The 17935-nt window shown below is 45.3% G+C and overlaps 1 protein-coding gene and 1 long non-coding RNA gene across 3 annotated transcripts in view; one reads left to right on the forward strand and one right to left on the reverse strand.

The window, feature by feature from the left end:
- LOC121000945 overlaps window positions 1–17935 on the forward strand; it is a 677653-nt gene that overhangs the window by 83142 nt on the left and 576576 nt on the right. The window lies entirely within an intron of this gene.
- Window positions 1–17935, reverse strand: part of KIRREL3 (kirre like nephrin family adhesion molecule 3) — an 886110-nt gene that overhangs the window by 6570 nt on the left and 861605 nt on the right. For both annotated transcript variants that reach the window (XM_040431744.1, XM_040431736.1), the window contains one exon: window positions 2883–2963. In XM_040431744.1, coding sequence (XP_040287678.1) covers window positions 2883–2963 — 81 coding nt within the window. The remainder of the gene's footprint in view (window positions 1–2882; window positions 2964–17935) is intronic.

Consider the following 17935-nt stretch of genomic DNA (forward strand, 5'->3'; position numbering starts at 1 on the left):
CAACACAGTATGATGCCCCCTTATGTGTCTCTCACACAGTATGGTGCCCTAATGGGCACCCAGCACAATTTGGTGTCCCTTCCAAAATGAACACTCACCTAGCCCATGTTCCCATGATGAACGGGACAGATCCCTCACTGCAGATCTGCTCTGGTCTGTCTGGCGGGTGCGATAATGTCACTTTATCGTGCCGGCTGGCGCCACGCCCCCAGGGTGTATGGAGGAGCAGGGAGCTGACTGCTCCCTCCTTCAACACTATAATCAACTGTATAAATTTCCTGGGGAAGCGGATACAGCTGAAAATGGAGCCACTGCTGAGGAAACCCGGCTGCCAGGGGGCAAAAAGGGCTCCCGTGATCTCTGGGGCCCCATACAATTGCATTCCACTTGCATCCAGTCTAGATAATGTTTTGTGAGCTCAGGAGCTTGCACCATTTTACCTCCATTGCCTTAAACTCTGAAGACAGCAGAGAGATTTGTGCTGATGTATTTAGCACACAGAGAATTATTTACACTGGATACAACTGTAACAACCCCTCAGCTGGGAAAAGTAGTGGGACAGGATGGGTTTATACCATCTGGCTAGAAATAATGACAGCAATCCGAGATCTTGAAAATGGTGACAAATTAAAACTGAAATGACATCAATCAGGTGCAGAAGTGTTCATTGTACAGTTATTCAGCTTTATAACTTATATAAACGCCAGTCTATAATAATTCGGGCCTTCAGAGTTTTGGTCACACCCTTAGCACCTTCTTTTCCTTACTGCATATTATTTAAGAGTTGCTATTCCTCCGGTGACGGACCCCCTCCCTCATGGTGACCTCTTAGCTTTCTACACTATGTGTTATTACTGTTTCTGCTTGGAAGGATATAACCGTCAGGACCTTTGTCGTGATTTATCGGCGCAGTCTCTTAATTGGTTGGTAAAGTGTCGGGCCGGTGATCCGGAGCGGCTGGAATATAAGCACAGCACATGTTACTGTGTGAAGGTCGGCCAGAGGGCTGTGTGTAAAATAGCCCACATCTTATGTCAAGTGGTTTGGAGGCAGAATACTGCGCCATAATGTGCGGTCAAGGCTGGAAATATCATTATGAAACAGATTGTTCTCCTGGTAACTCTGTGACGTGTCAATGGAAAGTCGCCACAATGGGAGGATGATTGGGGGGCTATCGTGCCGGTTAGCGAAGGCTACAGACATTACTGCATCAGAACACAGTCACCCAGCAGTCTAATGGGGTTCATTTATCATTCTGAAATACGCACAGAATGCAGCCCAAAAACTAGCTGCGCTGCAATTTGCAACTAAGGCCCAGTCACTCCAGGTCTAAATAAGTGGGAGGGGAAAGGGGCCGGGCCGGTAGGCCTATCTGATTTACCATACAGGTGTAGAAAAAAGTCTAAATGTAAGATAGCTCGGAAGCTGTCTTAGGGCTCATGCACACGACCGCATGTATTTTGCGGTCTGCAAAACACAGATCCGCAAAAAATACAGATGATGTCCGGAACAGCTGGACCCTAACAGAACAGTCCTATCCTTTTCTGTTATGTGGACAATAATAGGACATGTTCTATTTTTTGCAGAACGGACATGCGGACATACGGAAACGGAATGCACATGGCGTAACTTCCGTTTTTTTGCGGACCCATTGAAATGAATGGTTCCGCATACGGTCCACAAAAAAACGGAACAATCATGGAAAGCAAATATGTTTGTGTGCATGAGCCCTTACATTTAGAACTGGCGCTGGATGCACCGAAGTTATGGAGAGGCCGGCGCCTCTTCATAACTTCGGAGGATCCTCCACCAACTATAGGACTTTATTAAGACTGGTGTCTAAAATGCCAGTCTTAATAAATGTGCCCCTAAGTGCACTCCATGCGCCAAGATCTACATCTACTGCACCCCGTTTTTCTGCCATTTTAGGCTGGGGTGACACTGTCTGTAGGACAGGTGAAAACACTTTATTGTTCCCTGTTATTAGCAATTTCAAATTCAGAGGAAAGTTAAAGGGGATTTCCAACTGTTTTAAACTGATGACCTCAGGATAGGTCATCAGTATCTAAATGGTGGGGGTCTGACACGCAGCACCCCCACCGATCAGCTGTTTGAAGAGGTCGCTGCACTCTAGTAAGTGTTGCAGCCTCTTCCTAGGCCAGTGACATCATCGGTCACATGCGCTAGTGTGATGGCTAACCTCCGGCACTCCAGCTGTGGTAAAACTACGACTCCCAAGATGTACACTTGCTTAGCTGTTCTAAGAACTCTATAGAAATGCTGGGAGTCGTAGTTCCACTACAGTTGGAGTTCCGGATGTTAGCCATCACTGGGTCTAGCGTCAGCTCAGTCCCATGAGGCTGGGCGTGATACTAAGCATGGCCGCTATCCAGTTAGGGGCTGTGCTTGGTAAGCGCCGCAGCCTCTTCAAACAGCTGGTGCCAGGAGTTGGACCGCCACCAATAACATACTATCTGCGGATAGGATAGGTCATCAATACTAAACTCTCAGAAAACCCCTTTAATTATAGCACAATGGAAAGTGCTGTCTGGGCTTCAGCCTCTGGGTCTAAACAAGAATGTATCCAGTCAATGGGCGAGACTTATCAAAACTGGTGTAAAGAAAAACGGGCTCAGTTGTCCATAGCAACCAATCAGATTCCGCCTTTCGTTTTTGAAAGGAGCGCTGAAATATGAAAGGTAAAATCTGATTGGTTGCTATGGGCAACTAAGCCAGTTCTACTTTACACCAGTTTTGATAAATCTCCCCCAAAGACTTGAGGCAGAGATCTCTAGGACCACCCACAGTGCTTTGCACAATACACAGAGAAAGTGTAACACTCTGATACTGCAGATGTCGCTGCTCCCCTGTTCATGTCTTACCTTCTGAAATTCCTTTTCTTCTTCCTTCAAGACCTCAAGCTGCTTGAGAACGGAGTCCTGTTGGAAGTCTCCTCTGTCAATCTGTAGGAGAAGGATAAAGCAACTATTTAGACCAGATCCTACCGGGCGGAAACACCTCCACAGACGTGGCTGAGAGGTGGAATAGATGCCGGGTGTCAGTGGAGCGCCCTAGTGTCATCACATTATACAGGTGTACCCCAGTTTCCAGGCCCTACCTGCTTAGTTAGGCATCCTACTATTTTGGCATGCCCTTGTTGCCCTCTCTGGGGTGCAGTTACTGTATATCATTTCTGTAGAGGTCAGTGATGGGACACCGACCACTAAAACCCTGCATGCACAGAAGTGCTAGGTACTGTATAACTAAGGGTTAACTCCTCTGCCCCTCTAATGTCAGTAGAAATCAGATATGGTAATATACATTTTGTACTGGACACCACTGGGGCTGCGGAGGTTTTGCCGCATGGAAATGTTACTCATGATTGCTATTGATTCTCCAGTGCCATTCTCCTTGCTATGCCCCAGGGACTGAGCGGAGATTTAAGAGGGGGAGGGGAAGCACCCGCTGCAAGTGTCCTGTCCGCAGATCGCAGAATATGAATCAGAGGAATTAATGGAAGGGCGGCGAGATTCAGGGCACATGTGCAGAGCCTGAGGCAAAGCTATTTCTCCCTGTTGTCGTGAACGGAGGGATATGTTTAGGAACCGGTCTCCTAATGTCTTCTATGAGACAGGTTTCATGCAAATATAAAATGCACTACATACCATGGGGCAAATTTACAGATCCTATAGATGGTGTCCAGACCTGCACCAGATTCATCACAGGGGCTCAGGCTGGATGATAAATGGGGGGCAGGGATAGACACCTTACTCTGACTCTATACCAACTATTGGTTGGCTTAGTTTGCAACAGAATTTTACGCCAGAATTGTGACAATTTTGGATCAGAATGTTGCATGTTAGCCCGTGCCCTTTCCCACTAAGCCATGACCCCTTGTCAAACTATATTAGCTGCAAAGGATTTTCCCAAAAGTAGACACATGAACAAATCTCACAAGGCCCCATAGCAAAACAGTATTGTTCACCCTGGCCCACTCAGTTCCCTAGTACACGTGTCAACCATTCCCATGCAACGCAGAACATAAAGAGCGATCTGCAACTTTTCCCCACTTGCACTAGGTCTAACAAAGGGTGTGGCGTGGTCATGGCGTGGGAGGGCCAGCAGACCCATCTCATTTATCATTTTATCATTTTCTACACCCGTTTTAGATGTAGAAAATGGCCTAAATCTATGGCAGCAAGGGAGCTGGCGTAGATAAAGACAGGCAGTGGATACACTGGTTATGTAGAGGCCGGTGCCTCTACATAAATTAGGCGCATCCACCGCCAGCTAAAGGGGTATTAAGACCGGGATCTAAAATGACGGTCTTAATAAATGACCCCCTATGTTTCTCAATTTGTTTTACACCAGACAACTGACATAAATACAGGGTATATTGATAAATCTCCAGCTTTCCTTCTATTAGAAAGCTGGCTGCCTGCAGCCACCACTAGGGGGAGCTCAATTCATAGGAATTTATACTATTACCATAGAAACTGTAATAATCTCTGCATTGAGCTCCCCTACGCCCCTTCCTTCCCCGTGCCCCATAGCAGTCCCATAGTCTACCTCCATTGCAGGTATGCCACTGTACGCCAACTTTTGGAGCGATTTATGACAAGTGAAGCAGCACTCACATTATTAAATCTGGGCCAATGTATTTTGGTTTGTGGCATTCTTGTATTGTGGGTCAGTGGCTGTATTTCCCACAAACTCCTCCATAGCACCATAAAGGGCTATCCTTTTGTTTCCCCATCCCAACATGCCCACAAGGCCCAGACTTACAAGAAGTGACTTATGATGATGTATATCCCCTTACTTGGCGAGAACAGTGCTCCCAAGTCTAATTCCGTTGCGGGCACTTCCGGGATCACGTGCCGTACATTGGACACATGATCCTAACCCAAAATGTAAAGGAGTTGCATCTGCGCAGTCAGGCAGCCCCAGATACTGTTAGCTGTCTGTGGCCAGGGCTGCCTGACTGCACATGCAACCTGCAAACATTGTGGCTTGAAATCGGGCTAGGAACACCTGCTCGACGAACGGCACGTGATTCTGGAAGTGGCAGAACAGAAGGACAACGGGAAGCACAGCACTGTCCAGTAAGGGAATTTAAATCATCATAAGGCCTCCTGCACACAAACGTTTTTTTTTTTTTCCATTTAGGTTCAGTTTTTTGAGTTCCGTTTACGGAACCATTCATTTCAATGGATCCACAAAAAAAGCGGAAGGTATTCCGCATGACTTCCATTTCCGTATTTCCGTTCAGTTCAAAGACAGAACATGTTCTATTATTGTCTGCATAACGGACAAGGATAGTACTGTTAGGGACCGCAAAATACTGAAAAAGCCATACGGTCTTGTGAAGGAGGCCTAAGTCATTTCTTTTAAGGCCTCATGCACACAAACATGTGCGCCCTGTTGCCGTATTGCGTACCGCATTTGCGGATCCACAATACACAGGTGCCGTACCGTGGGCATTCCGCATCACGGATGCGGACCCATTCACTTCAATGGGTCCGCAAATCCGGAGATGCGGAATGGTGCAGGACGGAAGCACGGAACGGAACCCTATGGGAGGACTACGGAGTGCTTTTGTGGGGTTTCGTTCCGTACTTCCATTCCGCAAAAAGATAGAACATGTCCTATCTTTTTGCGGAACGGCCAGATCGCGGACCTATTAAAGCTGCCCCACGGACCACAGGACCACAGGGCGCACACGTTTATGTGCAGGAGGCCTAAGTCTGGGCACTGTGGGTATTTTGAGATTGCACAAAAAATTTTATAAGAAAATAACCCAAATAAGCAACAAAAAAAGTGCAATTTTTGGCCCAGAACCTGCAGTTATAGTGTGGATACTGCTGCACTGTTCCAGGGGGTTATATTAACTCTTCGGCTCTGCATTACCAAAACCGCCAAAGTCTATATTACTTGTCACTGGACAATGTCCAGGTTTTGCCCAGTGAGCAGGTCAATTACTCCTAGTGAATCTGCTGGAAAGAGAAGGAATTACGCGACTTAACCCTGAACACAAGCCTCTGAAATAAAACCATCATTTATTATACTGAAATATGCCTACAGTACAGACCAATAGTTTGGACACAACTTCTCATTCAAAGAGTTTTCTTTATTTTCATGACTATGAAAATTGTAGATTCACACTGAGGGCATCAAAACGATGAATTAACACATGTGGAATTATATACATAACAAACAAGTGTGAAACAACTGAAAATATGTCATATTCTAGGTTCTTCAAAGTAGCCACCTTTTGCTTTGATTACTGCTTTGCACACTCTTGGCATTCTCATGATGAGCTTCAAGAGGTAGTCCCCTGAAATGGTTTTCACTTCACAGGTGTGCCCTGTCAGGTTTAATAAGTGGGATTTCTTGCCTTATAAATGGGGTTGGGACCATCAGTTGCGTTGAGGAGAAGTCAGGTGGATACACAGCTGATAGTCCTACTGAATAGACTGTTAGAATTTGTATTATGGCAAGAAAAAAGCAGCTAAGTAAAGAGAAACGAGTGGCCATCATTACTTTAAGAAATGAAGGTCAGTCAGTCAGCCGAAAAATTGGGAAAACTTTGAAAGTAAGGGCTATTTGACCATGAAAGAGAGTGATGGGGTGCTGCGCCAGATGGCCTGGCCTCCACAGTCACCGGACCTGAACCCAATCGAGATGGTTTGGGGTGAGCTGGACCGCAGAGTGAAGGCAAAAGGGCCAACAAGTGCTAAGCATCTCTGGGAACTCCTTCAAGACTGTTGGAAGACCATTTCAGGGGACTACCTCTTGAAGCTCATCATGAGAATGCCAAGAGTGTGCAAAGCAGTAATCAAAGCAAAAGGTGGCTACTTTGAAGAACCTAGAATATGACATATTTTCAGTTGTTTCACACTTGTTTGTTATGTATATAATTCCACATGTGTTAATTCATAGTTTTGATGCCTTCATAGTCATGAAAATAAAGAAAACTCTTTGAATGAGAAGGTGTGTCCAAACTTTTGGTCTGTACTGTATATTAGGCGTATTTCAGGCGCACATGGCGCCCCGCTCACGCCAGGTCTAAACTTGTGGGTGCGGCGTGATGGGTGAAGGGCTGGCAGGCCCGTCTCATTTACCATTATCTACGCCTGTCTTACTGTAGGCCTCTTGCACATGGCCGTTGTGCTCCCGTGGCTGTATTGTGGGCCGCATACGGCGGGTCTGCAAATCCGAGATGTGTTGCGGAACGGAAGCACGGAACGGAACCCCACAGAACCACTACGGAGTGCTTCCGTGGGGTTCCGATATGTGCTGCAACAAAATAGAACTTGTTCTATGTTTTTGCGGAATGGACGGATCACGGACCCATTCATGTCGAATGGATCTGGATCCGTTCCGGCCGCCGCATGGACGTTGCCCATGCATTGGGGACCGCAAATGCAGGGAACGGAACCACAACGTCCGTGTGCAAAAGGCCGTACATTTAGAACTGGTACTGGCTGCGCCGAAGTTATGGAGAGGCCCGTGCCTCTTCATAACTTCCGTGGAACCGCCGCCAGCACAGGGCCTTTAAGGGGTTGAACGGGTTCAGAGCTGAACCCGGACATACCCTTATTTTCACCCAGGCAGCCCCCCTGAGGCTAGCATCGGAGCATCTCATGCTCCGATGCTAAATCGCGCAGGGCAAGGTCTCTTTTGTTTTCAATAACACACTGCCGGGCGGAAGCTTCCGCCCGGCAGTGTGTTCGGTGACGTCACCGGCTTTGAGGGCGGCCTTTAGCGCCGCCCTAGCCGTTTTACTGGCTGGGGCAGCGCAAAATCCCGTCCATCAGTGCCTGTGATGTCACCGGGCTTCCTGTCAGCCCCATGGAGAGCCCCGGTACGTCAATGGATCTCCAAAAAATGCCTTTGCCCTGTGCGATTTAGCGCAGGGCAAAGGAGAGCATCGGAGCATGAACTGCCCCGATGCTCAAGTCAGGGGGGCTGCCGGGGTGAAAATGGAGCTATGTCCGGGTTCAGCTCTGAACCCGGACAACCCCTTTAATTAAGACCGGCATCTAAAACACCGGTCTTAATAAATGTGCCCCATAGTGTGTATCCCAGGGCTTCTAAATAATGGAGACAAAATGACCACAACGTGTCACACTGTAAAAGTGCTGCAACTTTAGCCCGTCTACCAATGCCTGTAATAAAGTATACAGATGTAGGAGACTGCAGGTGACATCTACTACATTATCTGTACTCAGGGAGTTATCACTGTGTTATCTGTAGTGTTACATAGGACTGCAGGTAACATCTACTACATTATCTGTACTCAGAGAGTTATCACTGTGTTATCTGTGGTGTTACATAGGACTACAGGTAACATCCACTACATTATCTGTACTCAGAGAGTTATCACTGTGTTATCTGTGGTGTTACATAGGACTGCAGGTAACATCTACTACATTATCTGTACTCAGGGAGTTATCATTGTGTTATCTGTAGTGTTACATAGGACTACAGGTAACATCCACTACATTATCTGTACTCAGAGAGTTATCATTGTGTTATCTGTGGTGTTACATAGGACTGCAGGTAACATTTACCACATTACCTGTACTCAGAGAGTTATCATTGTGTTATCTGTGGTGTTACATAGGACTGCAGGTAACATCTACTACATTATCTGTACTCAGAGAGTTATCATTGTGTTATCTGTGGTGTTACATAGGACTGCAGGTAACATTTACCACATTATCTGTACTCAGAGAGTTATCATTGTGTTATCTGTGGTGTTACATAGGACTGCAGGTAACATCTACTACATTATCTGTACTCAGAGAGTTATCATTGTTATTTGTGGTGTTACATAGGACTGCAGGTAACATTTACCACATTACCTGTACTCAGAGAGTTATCATTGTGTTATCTGTGGTGTTACATAGGACTGCAGGTGACTTCTACTATATTATCTGTACTCAGAGTTATGATTGTGTTGAGAAAAATGATGTTTAAATATATGCGATTAAACCTCTAGGAGCAACGGGGGCGTTGCCATTGCACCTAGAGGCCCTGCTCACTCTGCAACTGCAGTGCTGTCTGTCCTTTGATTGACAGGACCAAACATGATGATGTCTTCTCTGCCGGGTACAAATCTGATGACAGATGCCCTTTAAGGCTGTCCGCTATCTCTCCCAGCAGCAGCCTACAGTAACAGTGTACTGCATAGACTTCACTAATTGGATCCTGGTATCTGGAAGCCTCTGACTCCAGTTATTAGGAGACCATCCCCGTGTCGATCACTTTATGTTGCAGCACAGAGCATTGCTCCCTGATGGATGTGACGTTGAGAACAGGCCGCTGTCACCTCTCGGCAATTAGGATAAACAATGTTTTGTTTTCTTCCTGATCTAGCGAACTGCGATTGTGTTTAATTAAAGTAACGGAGTAAATCTTAAAACGTAGAGCAGAATGTATCCCGCAATGGTTGCTGCACCTGCCCAGGGTCTGCCGTACCACGGGGGAGGGGATCCAATTATTAAAATCCAGTGTTTGTTTTTTTGTGAATTTATTAGTCAATTTCTAAGTAAAGAACAGAAGACGTGAAGCATGACCAAGCATCAGACAGTACAATGCTCACACAAGACAGCTGAACAGACAGATGTAGCAGAGCTGAGTTATAGCATTAAGCACATATAACAGTGAAATAACAAAATGGTCACTCATTTTTCACACAAAGTACAGGGCAGACAAAAAATAGGAAACGTTGTAATAGATCTCAACTTTCCTAAACTAAGGCTAAATTCACACGAACGTGTGTGATCGTGGCCGTATTGCGGCCCGCAAATCGCGGGCCGCAATACACGGCCACAGTTCCGTGTGAATTCCGCATCACGGACGCGGACCCATTCACTTCAATGGGTCCGCAAATCCGGAATCGCGGAACGGCCGCACGGGACGGGACCCCTCAGAAGCAGAGTCCTATCTTTTAGCGGAACGGCCGGATCGCGGACCCATTAAAGTGAATAGGTCCACGATCCGATGCGGCTGACCTATGGCCGGCGATCGTGCATTGCGGCCTGCTATTTGCGGGTCGCAGCACAGGCACGGGTCACACACGTTCGTGTGAACTCGGCCTAAGGCTACATTCACACGACCGTATGAATGAGTCCGGATCTGTTCCGCAATTTATTTCTATGGAACTACAAAAGATGCAGACAACACACCGTGTGCTGTCCGCATCCGTTGCTTGTGCTGCGCCCCTGCAAAAAATTAGAACATGTCCTATTCTTGTCCACAATTGCGGATAGGACCAAGCATTTTCTATGATAGCTGCTGCATGTGTGGTCCGCAAATTTCGGAACGCACACGGGCCAGTATCCGTGTTTTGCGGATCCACAAAACACAACGTTCGTGTGAATGTAGCCTCAGGGTCCTCTTACACAGGGAGTAAATGAGCATTGATGGATGATATACAAGTGCTATAGGTTGGGGCTACATGGCAACATGTGTTGTGCGACAGCAAGTCACAGAAAAGTCGCATTCCGTGATTTTTCTTTTATAAATGTAGCCATGCACATATGCATATGCATTTTTGACATCGTGCAGGATGTTTTGTATCTTTTTCTGTGATTTTTAAATAGTTTTTAGCATACTCTTGAAGGAGTGGCACCTTCAAGTGTGAATGTGCTTCTATTTTACCTTGGGAGTAGCTTTTTTGTGCACATTTGCCCCCCCCCCCCCCTATTCCACAAGTAGTTAAAGCTATAACCAGTAGGATGAGAGAGTGTATGACCCCTCTGCATAGAGCGCTACCGAGACCACATTTGGAACACTGTGTACATTTCTGGAGACATCACCTACAAAAAGGTGCAAAAACAGGCTCCAAAAATGGTGGGAGGTCTGAAGAATAAAACATATCAAGTGAGACTTCAAGAACTTATTCTGTATATCCTTGAAGGGAAAGAGGGAACATGATCAAAACCTTTAGATATGTTAAAGGGATAAATAAGGTTCAAGAGGAAATGTTTTAATAATTAAAAAAATAACACAAGAACAAGGGGCACAATCTAAATATAGATGGGGGAAGTGCTTGACCAATTTCTAAATATTTTTACACCGAAAGAGGAACAAAGTACCAGCAGATGTATTTGGGAAATCTACGTCTATCCTAAGATAAGTAATAGTATAAGGACAGACTAGATGGACCATGTGGTCTTTTTATGTCATCAATATTCTATGTTTCTAAAAATTTCAATCTTGGTTTCATCAGACAGTCTGAGAGTCTTTTAAGTGATTTCATGTGTCTTTTACTGAGGAGAGGCTTCTTTCTGGCCACTCTGCCATAACTCCTAGCTGAGTGGAGTGCTGCAATGATGGTTGACCTTCTGGAAGTTTCTCCCACATAGGATCTTTGCAGCTTAGCCAGAGTGACCATTCGGTTCTTGGTCACCTCTGTTACCAAGGACCTTCTTGCCTGATTACTTAGGTGCTCTTAGGAACTTTCAGTGCAGCAAAAAAAATTTGTACCCTTCTCCAAATCTGTGACTCCCCACAATCCTGTCTTTAAGCTCTACAGGCAGTTTTTTCCTCCTCATGGCTTGGTTTTTGCTCTGATATGCATTGTCAGCTGTGAGACCTTATATAGACGGGGCTGTGTCTTTCCAAATAATGTACATTCAACTGAATTTACCACCCGACATCACACCACACACTATACAGATAATAGAGGCTGTAGATAGCACAAACATATGTAAAAATATTTTTTTCCATGTCAAGTCCACAGCCTTTAAAGGTTTGTTCTGGGTTCACAATATTGATGGACAGGAGTTGGACCCTCACAATCTAATGTTGATGGTCTATTCTGTCAATCCCTTTAAGATGGAAATAAATTATTTTTAAATATTAGTGGGGAAAGCCCTTTAATATGGTGTACCACTGGGTAAGGAAATGGGGGTGTTATGTAGAGACCCTCCCTAGTTGTCACAATGCCATCGTACAGCCCTCTCATCCCAGAGTGTTGTGCTGGCTCATTGGCTATGCAGGTCGTGCAGCTTCAGAGCCGACAATGTCAGGCTCCTCTGTTATCACAGATTGGAAAAGTGATTAAAACTATAGATCAGCTACAAATTCATCTGCAGTCTTTCTGGAACGGGCACGCACGCTGTGATGGCAATCTTGGCAGGAGAGGGACAGGTACCAGGATTACAGCACAGGGCTACAGCGCAGGAGCGACAGTTCAGTCTCCTCTGTGCATTAATTTCTTGGTTCTTGAAACTTTTTGTTGAGGCAGAACTTTTTCATCAAGGCCAAATACAAAATGAGTGATGAGCTGGCAGCAGAGCCATAGTGCTGCGCCAAGAGCACATCACCTAGCAGTGCCCTCAGACATTACCCACGTAATTAGGAGACTTGCAGGCACAATACTATAGGATCATGGATACAACTGGAGGATGTGATGCATTATAGCGGGCGACCTCATAGTTGGGTGTATGAGAAGATCCTGGTAATAACAAGAGGACAAGGAGCCAATAACCTGCATAGAGTACATTCACCATGTTACTCCACAGACTTCCCTGCCAGGTGTAAATTGTATACATTACTACTCCACGGCTTTATATATAGCAGCACAGGCTAAAGGGAGGCGGCTACTGGGCAAAATGCATCACATTCTGTAACATTGGTCGTCCATGCCAGACAGCATCTCCCTGCTGCCGGTGGATATAGCTGCTAGAACGTTCACCTGACCCACTGCTCCAAAATCCTGGCGGGCCTGGCAGTGTCTCTTTGTTCTTTCCGGTGGGCACTTCTCCTTGCCTGCAGTGCCTCTGTCTGCCCATAGGGCATGCACTCCTTCCGGTGCTTAAAGTGTCAGTGCATACACAAGCTAATCTGCCAGCCTAGAGCTAGCCATTCCCTTTGGTGCCACGCCCTAGTGTGTCTTGACCCGCCTGGGTCAGCGGAGACCAAATCCCTGTACAGGGGTGAAAGGGTGAAGACCAGGAGGGCCACTTAGATAATACCAAACTAGAATGTTCAATACTGATTAGATACTCATGTAGAAAATTCCTGCTATATATCATAGGAGTCACAGAAAGCTAGGAATTAAAACGTAACTAAAACTTAAAGGCTTTCTTGAGTCTACCTCAGGTAGTTTGGAATTGTATACATCTATACCTGAGGGTTTCTCTATTTGTCTTGGGCCAGCTATCATTTTTATGTGTATAGTTTTGAGTATTGATGTCTGAAACTATCAATTAATTGTCCCACGGATGCGTACTAACTGCCTATGGATTAACATCTACACGGTCTACTGGGTTATTACACCATTTTCTATCAGATTGGGAACTGTTACAATCAATGTTTCTTTAGTTTTAGGCCTGATCACGTGTATTGATTGATGTGTGTGCAAATGGATGCTTCAGATATTTAATGTATTAACAACCATATTTAACTCTATCGTTAGCTTTTGATGGTTTGATTATTAGTTTGTTACTGTGTAGTTTTTTCCGGACCAATTTGTTTAGTACTTTTCACTTTTTGCCCCATTTTTTCCCCTGAAGGAACCAGTTACTGGGGAAACGCGTCAGGAATATTTAGGGCATTGCGGAGGTGAGATAGGGCAGGCACGGGACCACAGGCCACCCACCATCAGGGTGTTCCTGTGGGTTGAGGCATTAGTTAGGGACCTATTTGGGATTTCCCCGTCCCTAGCGCACATTACCCACCCTCCCCTCTGCATACATTTGTATATGTCTGTGTTCTTCTGGTCCATCATGATCAATGGTTGTTACATATTAGAGGTATATGAAGTGATTTAATATTAATGTGGTGATTAAAAGTTATGTTTTAATTCCTAGCTTTCTGTGACTCCACTTAGATAAATCCCTTAGGAGTCGCCCTAACCCAAATCTGTTCAGTGACACAGTGGGTCACATCCGCTGCGTTACACATTTATAATAAGGCCACATGGGGTGATTCTGAAAACGAATTTGTTACAAAATCAAGTGTTACTATGCATTACAAAGGGCGAAATCCGCAGCATGAATTGACATGCTGTAGATTTTAAATCCACACCGCTGGTTAATATCCACCACAGATTTTTTTTTCTGCAGCTTTTGGATTTTGTTAAATCTGATCCAGTTTGCTGATAATGTAATACGCTACTGTATATAATCTGGAGTGTGTCTGCCATGTGTGAACATACCCATTATCTTTATAATCTACTGTATTTTACTGTAGTGCAAAACACCAATGACTATGGAAATCACAGGAGGCTGCACTGAAGACATATTGGGACCCATTGTAGAAGCCTTAGGGACTGTTCACACAGTGGATTTTTCTCTGCAAAATCAGTCATGTATCCCTTGGTTTCTGCCACGGTTTTTCACTTTCAGTCTGCACTAAAATTCATGTGGCAAAATCTGCCATATGAACGGGTCCTTATATAGATAAAACTTAATGATTGTATAAATGGAAGGTTCTGTAAATTTTCTGCTTCCTGTAAGAACATTCTCATTTACATTTAGGGGGCATTTACACGACCGTATGTATTTTGTGATCCGTAAAACGTGGATCCGCAAAAATACGGATGGCGTCCGTACAGCATCCTTTTATTTGCGGATACTTTGTAACAATGCCCATCCTTGTCCGCAAAACAGACAAGAATAGGACATGTTCTATCTTTTTTGCAAGGCTACGGAATGGACAACCAGATGCGGACAGCACACAGCGTGCTGTCTGCTTTTTTTGCCAACCCATTGAAATGAATGGGTCGGCATCCTATCTGCAAAAAATGTGGATCGGATGCGGATCAAAAATACAGTTGTGTGAATGGGGCCTTAGAGACAGAAAACCTGAACAGAATGCTCTGTGAGGTCTCGTTCACACATCAGTGAATCATGAACGTGTGCTGTCTGTGTTCTTTACAGAAGGCACGTCTTCCCATTGATTTGCTTGTTCACACGTCAGTGGTTTTCCACTGATCGTGGATCAGTGGAAAAAATCATGAAGACACGCACTACTTTGGTCTGTGATGTGGAATAAGCACACTCATTGAAGTGTATGGATCTGTGAAAAACCATATGGATGGCAATCATGTTCTGTTATCTGGTATCCAGTTGTATCCACTTCTCAGCACTATGCGGGTAAGGCTACTTTCACACTTGCGTTCGGAGTTCCGCTTGTGAGTTCCGTTTGAAGGCTCCCACAAGCGGCCCCGAACGGATCCGTCCAGCCCCAATGCATTCTGAGTGGATGCGGATCCGCTCAGAATGCATCAGGATGGCTCCGCTTGGCCTCCGTTCCGCTCAGCAGGCGGACATCTGAACGCAGCTTGCAGCGTTCGGGTGTCCGCCTGGCCGTGCGGAGCCAAACGGATCCGTCCAGACGTACAATGCAAGTCAATGGGGACGGATCCGTTTGAAGTTGACACAATATGGTGCAATTTCAAACGGTTCCGTCCCCCATTGACTTTCAATGTAAAGTCTAGACGGATCCGTCTGACTAACTTTCACACATTTTTTCTGAACTATAATGCAGACGGATCCGTTCTGAACGGATCCCAACGTTTGCATTATAGGAGCGGATCTGTCTGTGCAGACACCAGACGGATCCGCTCTGAACGCAAGTGTGAAAGTAGCCTAAAAGGCCTCATGCACACGACCGTTCCGTTTTTTTGCGGTCCGCAATCCGCGGATCCTCAAAAAACATAAGCCGTCCGTGTTGCCTTCCGCAATTTGCGGAACGGAACGGGCTCCGCCAATATAAATGCCTATTCTTGTCCGCAAAGCGTGGACAAGAATAGGACATGTTATATTTTTTTAGCGGGGCCGCGGAACAGTGCCACTGATGCGGACAGTATGTCCTCATCTTTTGCGACCCCATTGAGGTGAATGGGTCCGCATCCGAGCTGCCAAAACGGCGGCTCGGATGCGGACCCAAACAACGGTCGTGTGCATGAGGCTTAAGGCAGTCTGCAAATAGCGGATCTGTGTTCCTGTTTTTTTACATCCACATCTGTTCCGTTTGTCCGCAAATTTTGTAGGTTGTGTTTCTGTGTGTCTTCAGTTTTTTTGGCGGTCCGCCAAAAAAACCTGAAGGCTGTAATTCTTGAAATTTAATATATACAGGTTTCCCAGCAACCATCCAAAAAAAACGGATGCGGATGACATACGGATGGCTTCCGTTGGTCATCCGCATTTTTTTGCGGACCTATTGACTTCAATGGGTCCGCAAAACATTTATTGCGGATAAGAATAGGACATGCAATACTTTTTTTGCGGACGGGAAAATAAATGGTTGACTACACCACAATTTTAACGGCTCCATAGAAATGCATGGGTAACCATCCGATCAGCCAAAAAAACTGAACGGACGCAGAGAAAAACAACTGTCGTGTGCATGTAGCCTAACACAATAGCAAACTAATATTTTAATAATGGTGAAGAACTAATTCCAAAATCTATTATAAACGTGTGGAACTTTTGACCATACAGTGCCTAGGACACATTCACAAAAGGCTATGGACATCTTTGGGGAACTTTTTTAATCATTGCAGTCTACTCATTTTGAGCTAAAAATCTTTTTTTTATTTAGTTTCATTTTTATTAAAAATGTTCAACTGTTTGTCCTCTACAGCCTTCAGGTTTCACAGTTCTGCAGACTGTTCTTTCTGCTTTTCACTAAAACCAGTCAAAAAGCTGCTTGGACAGCTCGATCTGTAGCCCTTCTCTGTACTAACCTAATTTTTTTGTCGCTAAATTCTTATCAGATGGTCAGGAGTTCAGAGATAAGGGCTGCAGATTGAGTCATCAGAGCAGCTCCCTGACGGATTCAGTTTGTGTCACGGATGTAGTAGGTGAGAACACCAAAAGACAACAAGAGGAAGGGGAAAGACACTAGGCCTCACCGCTAGGGAAGGAAAAGGGTCACCACCTATAAAACCCTGCTCCTGGCCCTAACTCCTATCCGTATGGGCACCTCTCGATGGTAGAGATACCCATACACAGGAACCTAGAAAACCCTGGTGACCCTTGGATGCCCTAAAGATAATGACAGGGCAGAGACCACCCGTTCCTTCTCTGGTGAAGGAACTAGCGTCTCACTCAGGCCTAGTAAATAACCAGGGGGGGGGATACAAAACACAACAAGTGGAACACTTAACTTCTGAGGATGATGGATGAACAGGACTCCAACAAGAACCACACTCCAGCTCTTCCAAAACCAAATTAAGCTATCCCAAGCAAGGAGTGATGGGTAAAGTCAGACTAAATAGGGCGAGGTAAAGGTCACATGATCCACACCTGAACAGGAGGTGTGGACATACCAGCAAGACACAGACAAAGTAAAACCAAAAGAGGCTGTCAGATCACTCATGCGTAGATAATCTTTCAGACCTTCTGAGACCTGTCACAGATGTGACAGTTTGAATCAGAAAGCAACAGTCTGCAGATGCACTGAAAGGGAAAGCTGTAGAGGAAAAACTGTTGAACATTTTTGAAAAAGACAAATTGAAAAAATGCTTTAGCCCAAAAAAGTAGAATGCAATTACAAAAAATAGCCGCCAGAGTTGTCCGTAGACTTTAATACTTCTCACAGCTGAGAGGTGATACACTTGTATTCAGTGCAAACAACCCTCTGAGAGTTGGACCTCTTGCACACGACCGTATGTATTTTGCGGAACTGAACAGCTGGCCCCTAATAGAACAGTCCTATGCTTGTCCATTATGCAGACAATAATAGGACAAGTTCTATCTTTTAGCAGAAAGGATATACGGAAATACGGAAACGGAACGCACACGGATTACCTTCTGTTTTTTTTTTGCGGACCCATTAAAATGAATGGTTCCACATACGGTCCGAAAAAAAAAAACGGAACGGACACAGAAATAAAATACGTTTGTGTGCAAGAGGCCTTAAACAGACTGGACTCTACACTAATTCGGAGCAGTTTGTCAGGATATTAGAG

This window comes from Bufo bufo, chromosome 1 (assembly GCF_905171765.1).
Source record: "Bufo bufo chromosome 1, aBufBuf1.1, whole genome shotgun sequence".
Lineage (NCBI taxonomy): Eukaryota > Metazoa > Chordata > Amphibia > Anura > Bufonidae > Bufo > Bufo bufo.